This window comes from Helianthus annuus, chromosome 16 (assembly GCF_002127325.2).
Source record: "Helianthus annuus cultivar XRQ/B chromosome 16, HanXRQr2.0-SUNRISE, whole genome shotgun sequence".
NCBI classification, from domain to species: domain Eukaryota; kingdom Viridiplantae; phylum Streptophyta; class Magnoliopsida; order Asterales; family Asteraceae; genus Helianthus; species Helianthus annuus.
In genome coordinates, this window is record NC_035448.2 from 197806898 (window position 1) to 197816815 (window position 9918).

General features: G+C 35.1%; 2 protein-coding genes across 3 annotated transcripts; one reads left to right on the top strand and one right to left on the bottom strand.

Moving 5' to 3' along the window:
• Nucleotides 1-556: 556 nt before the first annotated feature.
• Nucleotides 557-6361, top strand: LOC110915333 (auxilin-like protein 1). 2 transcript variants are annotated; one of them, XM_022160013.2, is made up of 8 exons: nucleotides 557-1093; nucleotides 2101-4537; nucleotides 4622-4676; nucleotides 5185-5255; nucleotides 5352-5417; nucleotides 5505-5594; nucleotides 5688-5864; nucleotides 6027-6361. In XM_022160013.2, exons 1-8 carry the CDS (start codon nucleotides 732-734, stop codon nucleotides 6060-6062), a joined length of 3294 nt encoding a protein of 1097 aa, XP_022015705.1. In that variant the 5' UTR covers nucleotides 557-731; the 3' UTR covers nucleotides 6063-6361. The 2 variants fall into 2 exon arrangements, with proteins under 2 accessions (XP_022015705.1, XP_022015706.1); XM_022160014.2 differs by having other exon boundaries at nucleotides 558-1093; nucleotides 5188-5255.
• An 899-nt stretch (nucleotides 6362-7260) lies between these two features.
• On the bottom strand, nucleotides 7261-9580 carry LOC110918021. The gene is made up of 2 exons (XM_022162415.2): nucleotides 7839-9580; nucleotides 7261-7757 (listed from the first exon to the last, which is right to left on the bottom strand). The coding sequence occupies exons 1-2, from the start codon at nucleotides 8065-8067 to the stop codon at nucleotides 7678-7680; spliced, it is 309 nt and encodes a 102-aa protein (XP_022018107.1). The 5' UTR covers nucleotides 8068-9580; the 3' UTR covers nucleotides 7261-7677.
• Nucleotides 9581-9918: the final 338 nt, after the last annotated feature.

Consider the following 9918-nt stretch of genomic DNA (forward strand, 5'->3'; position numbering starts at 1 on the left):
GTCTTCTTCTAAGTCAATCTTGTCTCTTGGTCTTCTAGCATACACCATGTCTTCTCTACCTCTAGCGTTGAAGTTGAATATAAGAACATAAGTGTCATCATCGTTAAATCAACTTGACTTTGCAATCTTTTACTTGAATTTCACTAGATTTTGTGTCTTTTACTTAAGTTACATCACCTCTTGTCTCATCCATTGTAACCATGTACAACAACAAATAACCAAACATGTGAACATACATTTACATTTTATCATGAAACTTATTTGAATTATTACTAAATTGACATATCAAAGTTTACCAAAAGGACACAATTAGTGTGATTTCTTTACAAGTGGACCCTAGTAACACAAAAAAAGGAAAATAAAGTCGACAAAAAATCATAAACTATACAGAATATTATGATGTGGTGACAACCACCAGAACGCATCCAACTTTTTATAATTTCTTTTCTTACATCATTCCAAATCTTTATTTTATTTCCTATTTCTGACAAAAATAAAATATTTTCATTTTTAGGGGCTCAAGTTTTATCATTTTGTCTATAAGTTTCTAAAAACATTTATGTTTCCCATTTTACCCCTCCTCTCATATCTTCTACCTCGTCTAAACTGAAACATCTCTGAAAGCGAAAGCCACACCTTCCACTGTGTGTTTCTGCGTGAGAGAGAAACTCACAACAAAACCATAACAAACTCATAACAAACTCTGAAACTGAAACTACCCTAGGTGGAGCATGAAAGGTTACAGAGACAATGGCGCCGGTGGCGGTGGTTACGGAGCTCGGAGTACGACTGTGTACGACGACGTTTTCGGTGGACCGCCAAAGTTCGGAGCTACGACGCTTCCGCCGCGGCTCGAAGACTATACTGAGATTTTTCAAGGGTTTCACGCTTCCCGAGGCTCGTCGATTCCGGTTCTGGATCTTCCGCCGCCGTGTGTAGACTCCGACGACGTGTGGTTTGATGTACGGAGCTCTAAGCTTGATTATTCTGAAGTTTTTGGAGGTTTTAACGGCTTAGATTTTGCGCTTTCGTATGAGGAGTTGTTTGATAGCTCGAAAGTTGAGGAGGATGATGATTCGTCGGACGATGTTTGGTATATACACTACTTTATTGATTTATATTGTTTAGCTGTTTATTGTTATTGGTGAAATGTAATTGTCTGAGTTGTTTTTGGCTTTTTTGAGTGTTTGTTTGAAATGAATTTGTTGACTGTAGGAGTTTTTTTTTTTTTTTTTTTTGCAGATTCTTCTTGTTCTTTACGATATGGTGTATTTTTGAATTATATGCTAGTTAATACTTCTCAAGGAAGTTACTGATAAAGTAGTGAATGAACATTGTTGATTTTAGCTTGTTTAATTATTTACTGTCATTAGCATGCTTTGATCTACATAAGTGAAATATGATAATCTGAGCTGTTTTTTTGACTGTTTGTTTGAAATGTATATGTTGACTGTAGGAGTATTTCTGCAGATTCTTCGTGTTCGGTACGATATGGTGTATTTTGAATTATATGCTACTTGATGCTTCACTAGGAAGTTACTGATAAAGTAGGGAGTTAATACTGTTGATTTTAGCTTGTTTTATGATAATGTGGATTATTAGTTCTATTGAATGAAAGATTAGGGATGGAGTCACCTTTATCCTGTTGAATTTTAGTGGTTGGAGGGTAGGGGTAGGGGTAGGGGCTGGGCTGGTTTTATAGTTCTGGTCTTTGTCCTATTGATCAGTAATACCACATTCATTGGACCCACGGTTTTCATAGTTTAAGCAGATATGCACGTTTTGGAATTCAAGACCATTTATATGATCTGCATTGTTGTATGCAGCTCTGTTCAAGCTTAAATTTACCGTTAACTTAATGACTTGAATGTTAGAAAGACATTCTTCTTTTTGGTATAAGCATTATGTGTACCAGTTCATGTCTAAGACTCTTTAAAGAACTGTATGTGTATTCATGTCTCATTCGTAAAGATAGCAGGTTGGTGAACAAGTAATGTGTTTGCGCGTGTTATTTCTACATATACACCATTAGTTGTCAAAAGTTTGTTTATGCTAAAATAATCTTAATCACAAAAGTACTCTGTTTTTAATTTGTGATAGGACTCCGGCTCAAAGTGAGTCACTGTCAGATGAATCAGATCCTCAAGCATCTTTGGAGATGAATCAACAAGTGCCCAATGCAGATCTTAACCAATCATCCGGTGTGAAGTTGAAGAGTGAGCCTGATTTTGAAGCAGAGAAAGATTTCTTGAATGGGACGACAAATGATTCTCAATGTCTTGAAGTATCGGGATCTACTGTGTTAAACAACCAGGCCCTTCCAAGTAAAAAAGAAAACGAGAAGTTTTTCTCACTGGCTAATAACGATCTTTGCACAAACAAGGATCTTGGCGGAGTTGCTGAAGGGAAAAAGCTCAAGAAATCTTTATCACAATCAACGACTGAAATACATAATAGACCACTTCTTTCTGTATCTGATCTTAGTCTTAAAACTCAACCTTCAAACCTACCACCACCCTCTAGGCCACCGCCTGCGTTAACATCAAAGAAAGGAGATTCTAGTAATTTCAGTCCAAAACTCAAGACATCTAAGAGCTATGCGTTTGAACGAACGACAACCGACCAATCACCGCCTTTCTTTGATGTTGAGATAGATGCAAGCTCATCAGCTGCTGCAGATGCTGCCGCCATGAAAGATGCAGTGGAACAAGCTCAAGCAAAGCTTAGAAGTGCAAAAGCAGCAATGGACCGAAAGAAAGAGGGTCTCCAAAGCCGATCGAAGATGAAGTATAATATAGGAGATAAAAAGGTAAAGGTAAATCAGAATTACGAGAAATCACATAGTTTTCAAGGTGAGCGAACGAGGAGATTGTTTGAAAATGACAGTGGTATAACAGGGTCTAAAAAGAATAATAATATCGTCTTCGAATATTTTGAGCAGAAGGAAGATAGTGAAATTGTACAAGAAACAAAAGAAGGGTTCTTAAGAGAACATACTGCAGTTCCTAAGACACCAAATGATTCTGATGAAAATGAAATGTACGAGAACTTGATAGAAATTCAGCTAAAAGATAATGATATTTTAACTGTGGAAAAAATAGTTACTGAAAACTGGTTAAAAAATGATATCAATGGAAGGAAAGGAGATGACATGGGATCAGCATCCAACGCGTGGGTAGATTATGATGTTGAATCAGAAGAAGCTACTGAGAAAAATAAGGAGGAATTAAAGGAGAACGAAGAGCAAGATGAAAAAGAGTTTCAGCAATCGGGCCCGCCTGAAATAATGTTAATTCATAGTGAAGAAGAGGATAGTGAAAGAATAGTTAAAGAGAGTGATAACATATCACAAACGGTTTCTGAGACAGTAAATGATTGTGGAGAAAATGAAAAAGCTGAGACAATGCATGAAGTGGATTGTGATTTAGAAGAAAATAGAAAATTACAGAAGGAATCCGTTTCAGAAAATGAAAGCATCGAGAATGAACGGATGGATATCAAGTGGGATGAAGATGAACAGATGGATATCAAGTGGGATGATAATGAAATCTTACAAGATAAAGAAGATGTTCAACAGGATGCACCCAGTGTTAAACATGAAGTGACCCCAGAAACACCTTGCTCAGAGAAGATAAAAGAGCCGGTTGAACAGTTACATGAAGTGGATGAGGAATCGTTCTCAAACAAGAACGATTTTGCAGGGGTAAAGGTTGAAGTTAGACCTGCAGATGTTATTAAAGGAGCAAGAGAGCTAGAAAATGAGCGTCTAAGGAAAATAGAAGAAGAAAATGAAAGAGAAAACGAGCGTCTAAGGATAATAGAAGAGGAAAATGAAAGAGAAAATGAACGTTTAAGGAAAATAGAAGAAGAAAATGAAAGAGAAAAGGAACGTTTAAGGAAAATAGAAGAAGAAAATGAAAGAGAAAACGAGCGTCTAAGGAAAATAGAAGAAGAAAATGAAAGAGAAAACGAGCGTCTAAGGAAAATAGAAGAAGAAAATGAAAGAGAAAAAGAACGTTTAAGGAAAATAGAAGAAGAAAATGAAAGAGAGAAAGAACGTTTAAGGAAAATAGAAGAAGAAAGAGAAAAGGAGCGTTTTCGAAAAATAGACCGAGAGCTAGAAAACGAGCGTGTAAGGAAATTAGAAGAAGAACGAGAAATAGAAAAGGAGCGTTTAAGGAAAATAGAAAGAGAGCAAGAAGACGAGCGTTTAAGGAAAATAGAAGAAGAGAGAGAAAGACAAATAGAACGAGAAAAGGATCGAATGGCAGTTGATAGAGCTACACTTGAGGCTCGTGAAAAAACATTTGCTGAAACTAGAGAAAGAGCTGCTGTTGAAAGAGCAACTGCAGAGTTCAGACAACGGGCCCTGGCTGAGGCCCGAGAAAGATTAGAAAAAGCATGTGCCGAGGCCCGAGAGAGGTCCCTTGCTGATAAGGCTATGGAGGGCAGGCTCAGAGTAGAAAAAGCAACCGCAGAGGCCCGAGAAAGAGCCGTTGCTGATAAATTTTCTATCAGACAAAATTCGTTACCTTCTGTGAGCATCTATTACTTCTTTTCGTTGAAATATTAAATATTTTATTTCTTATGTGCTTTTGTGTAATTCTATGGTAAATTGCAGGATCTGGCAGGTTCTTACAGTGGTTTAAGATATTATCAAGCTCCATCACAGGGTGGTAAGTTACAAATGTCTCTTTCTTATATTCAGAGTAGAATGCCATTTTTGTCGCTGAGGTTTGGCCAGTTTTGCGACTTTCGTCCGAAGGTTTATATTTTCGCATCTGGATCCAAAAGGTTTGAAATCTTGCCATTTTCATCCAGCTCGTTAACTCCATCCATTTTTCTCTGTTAAGTCAGGGGTATTTCCATCTTTTTTGCTAACTTAAAGGGCAATTTGGTCTTCTTTCACTTTATGTAAAAAGACCGAATATCCCTTAAAAAGACTGAATTGCTCTTTAAGTTAACAAAAAAGACGAAAATACCCATGACTTAACTGAGAAAAATAGATGGAGTTAACGAGCTGGATGAAAATAGCAAGATTCCAAACCTTTTGAATCCAGATGCGGAAAAACAAACCTTTGGACGAAAGTCGCAAAACAGGCCAAACCTCAGGGACGAAAATGGCGTTTTAACCTTATTTTTATATTCAGTTTTTTGTTCCTTCATATATTCTAATACAAGTAGCAGGTGAAGGTGAATCACCACAGCGGTGTAAAGCTCGTTTGGAGAGGCATCAGAGAACCGCCGACCGTGCTGTATGTCTTTTGATTTCTTTCCTATCTAATTAATTAATTCTAGTAATCTTGTTTAGTCTTTCCTTTGTTGGAGCTAACTCCGAGAGATTATCTTAGGCAAAAGCTCTGGCAGAAAAGAATATGAGGGATCTCATTGCTCAGAAAGAACAAGCAGAGAGAAGTGTAATCTTCGAACTATAACGATTCATGAAATCCCACATCTTTTGCTCAATTTTTTTTAATAACATTTTTGTGTGTTATGATTATCAGAGATTGGCTGAAGGTCTTGATGCTGAAGTAAAAAGATGGTCCAGTGGGAAACAAGGCAACTTGCGCGCATTACTTTCAACATTACAATATGTACATTTTCTTATACCAGATATTGATATTAGATTTGTCAATGTGTTTTGCTAAATATTAATCTCAGATTTTTATTTTATCTTTTGTTTTCAGATTCTTGGGCCTGACAGTGGTTGGCAGCCAGTTCCGTTAACTGAAGTTATTACCACGGCTGCTGTAAAGAAGGCTTACCGAAAAGCCACACTCTGTGTCCACCCGGACAAATTGCAACAACGTGGTGCAACCATTCAGCAAAAATACATCTGCGAAAAGGTTTTTGATCTTCTCAAGGTTTGTCACCACCATCCTTCTGTTTACTTTTTTATTTTCTAGTTTGATTATTTGTGAACCAACTCAAGTACTAAACCGGCCAACTTACTACGGTTTGTGGTGGCTTGATCCGTTTATGAACACATCCATGGTCATTAGATCTTCATTATGTTGTTTTTGTAGGAAGCTTGGAACAAATTCAACTCAGAAGAGCGGTAGCTGTGTCACGTCTTGTTTTGAAGGGAATGCACAAGTTTATATGAGCTTTCTGAATGATTTATAATTGGTTCGTCAAACAAGCAAACCCTTTCATTCTTGTCTCCTGGTTATTCAGTATTTTTTTTGGGTGTAAATGTTAGTTTTCTGAGATGTGCAGGGATGGATGAAAGGGTGGGATCCCATTCCTAGCAAAACGAAACGTTATATCATGGACCTTGCGAAATGGGTGGGTATGAAATTGATTAATTGTGGGATAAACGACATTTTCTTCCAATATAATGGGTTGATATTGGTTAAAAGAGATTAGAGATGGAAACTGTTGAAACAAAAAAAACTTAAGTATATAATTAGCTTTACATGACATGGACTCGCTTTTAAGTTAAACCTTAAAACTAGCTACTTTTAATGTTGTGTTTGTTAGAATAAATTCTTTGCCTATGGCATGACATATGCACGACATAGCCACGTATCAGCTTTTACTCATCATAAATTTTACGTCGAAGGATGGTATAGAAAGATATAATTTAGATAAATGCGATGCGAGTAACTACTTTATGGTTTGCGTACCCTCCAGGAAATGTCCGCAATACTCGTCTTGATATGCGGCTCATAGTCGTGCATCCGCAATATACTCGTCTTGATATGCGGTTCATAGTCGTGCATAAGCATAGTATGTGTACACAATGTAAATATTCACAGGCCTAAGCAGCATAGGTCTAAAATTTCTCATACATTTTTACCTTTATGAAGAAAATTTTAGAACTTTTTCACCGTTTTATCTTTTTATGACGATTCAAGACTTGTAATACGTAATGTTTTAAAAACCGGTTTTTTAATCATACCGGCTTGGGCTAAAAATGGTTCAATCGATTGAATCGGATTGTATCGGGTGGTTCAACCGGGTTAAGTAGTTAACTCTATAATTGCATAATATAATTTCAACTCAAAAAATAATCCTAAGTGCATAGTTACATATTAAAAAACAATCCAAAAGTTACTACATGATAGAAGAGATAATCCAAAAGTATACAATTTTCCAACCAAGTTTTTTAAAATGAGTTACATATTAAAAAACAATCCAAAAGTTACTACATGATAGAAGAGATAATCCAAAAGTATACAATTTTCCAACAAAGTTTTTTAAAATGAAAGTGTACGATACTTTTTAGCCATTAGAGTGTTGAATGTATCAAGTTCATGATCGCTTAAAAGATAACATTCACTATATAATCATCATCCTCATTAACTAGAGCATAACTGTTTTCATTTCCTACAATATTTAAAAAGTTTTTACAAATAATCATAATATATATTTAACTTACGTAAATAAGTGAAATATATAACAGGTAACCTTGTGTTTGAGGAATCGGCTCATGCTTTTCCTCACCAAACATGTTATCTGTATCATATTATGAAGTTTCTTCTGGCTCTTTTTCAACCACCTAAAATTCGGCATGATTAATACTTTCACAATCAACCGGGTCATAGGATCTTTTAGTATATTTGAGTCTAGTAAAACATTTACCCAAATGTTAACAAACACAAGGTCATTTAGTCTTTCATGTTCCAACCTTTTTTTTTCGTGTGAATCCTTTCAAAGACACTCCGGTTACGTTCACAACCCGATGAAGATGTGGTTTGACTTAATACTCAAACAGTAAAGTTTTGCATTAACGGATAATCTCCACCATTCGGCTACAAAAGAAAATGGTTATCAAAATAATAGCAAATAGCAAACTAATATAGTTAATAATAACATGAAAAAATATATCTTACCGGGTTGAATTACTCTACGAGAAGCAATGACACTACTCCTACCAAAGCATTCTTTATCATCATGAAACTTGCCTAAAGCCATTGTAACATCTATAACATCATCACCCGAAAAATTCTTCTCAACCATTTCGAGAACACCCTTAAAAACTTCTTTACTTTTACAAAGCTTTTCTTTATCATACCAAAAAGCCGGATTTAACCAATGAATACTAGAACAGTCTTTTTCCATCGAGCATCATTATATCCATATATGGCTTCTACAAATATTCCTTTCCCTTAAAAAATGCCTTAACTCCAATAACTGCTTGATTCGCCTCCTCATAAAAACATACGGCAAAGAAGGTTTTTTCGTCCATATCACACAAATGCAAGAGTCGTTATGGTCATTGTAATCAAACAATTGGTCCAAAAAGTTTCATTCATCATAATTTCCTTACATTCAATTGCATTACCCAGTTTCAACATTTTTTTTAAATTCATTAGATATGAAAAGAGCTTGCAAGTCATTTTTATGATCTACCAAACTTTTTAATGCAACGAAAGTTGTACCAAAACGGGTAGGACCTGGGCGAATGATTTCTGTCCAACCCTTTCTTTTTCTTCAGGGTATCTTGTGATTATAAATGAAAACAGTAATCCTAGATGTAAGTTTGACCAACTTTGCAACATTATCCAACTCCGAAACATCCTTTAACACAAGATTAAGATAGTGAATTGCACAAGGTGTCCAAGTAACCGAATGATATCTTTGACATAACATTTTACCAGCAAGCTTGTAATTAGCCACATTTTCAGTAACTCTCTGAACTACATTCTTAACCCCAACCATTTCAGCAACTTCAGCAAACAAATTACACAAATTCATATAATTACTCTAAATATCAGACGTGTCTACAAATTTAAGAAATGAAATCCCTTCCTCACAATTAACTAAAAAATTAATCAAGTGACGGTGCCTAATATCTCTCCACCCATCACTCATAATCGTGCAACCACTTTCAACCCTGTCACTTCTATATGAATCTACTAATAGCCCAACTAATGTTTTTTGCATCTTTCAACAAATTGACCTTTAAAGCATGATAGTTAGGTGCTTTGCAACTATATCCTATAGATGCTATTTTATCTACCGCGAATTGAAAATAAGGAGAATTACAAGCATTCATAGGTATACATGCATCATAGAACCACATAGCAATAGCCAAGTTAACATCATGTACATTTTCTTTACTTTTCGTAGTTTTTTTAATAGTAGGTTGAGAAGGATCGTTTGTAATTTTTGTAAAGAAAGGATGCAAATTTGGTTCAGCTTTCCTTTTTACCTTTTGTGTTTGGTCATTTATTTCCTCAACTTTTTCGTCATCTAAGACGTCAACACTAGATCAAATGTTAGACTTACCTCTCCCTTTAACTTTAGTTTCTTTAAGAATTCCTTGAATAGCAAAACGAACATTCACCGTTACTTTTTACAAGGTTCTATATCACCTTTAATGGCTGCAAGGTGTCTCTTCATTCTCGTTATACCACCACCACGCACCATTTTTTGACAAAAATCATACATATATACCCTCTTTCCTTTCTCATCTTTTTGACAAGTTATATACTCCCATGCTTTATCTGATTTTGATCTAAAACTTGATTGAACTGGTGGCTCAGTTTGGTGATCTTCCATATTCTACAAAATCAAGAAACTGACTTTAAAAAAATATCATCGTATGTATAATCAATCACAATACAAAGAAACCAAACTAAGTTAACTTTTTTTTTTAATAAAAAATTGTTTTGTCATGCTTTTCAGACTTATGCATGAGTTAAATCATATGCATTGAATGCTACTTATTTTCAATTGTATGCATTACTTGATTCAATAAAACCTTAATTTTATTCGATTAGCACTCAAACAGACATGATATTTTTAAATTATTAATAACTAGCTTATAAATTCGTGTATTACACGGATTAAATATAAAAGAAAACTTAGATTCAATACTATTTTAATTTATAAGTATTACAAACCTGTGTTACACACGTAAAATATTAAAAAAAAATGTAAATCATACTTCTATATAATCCTGTCACA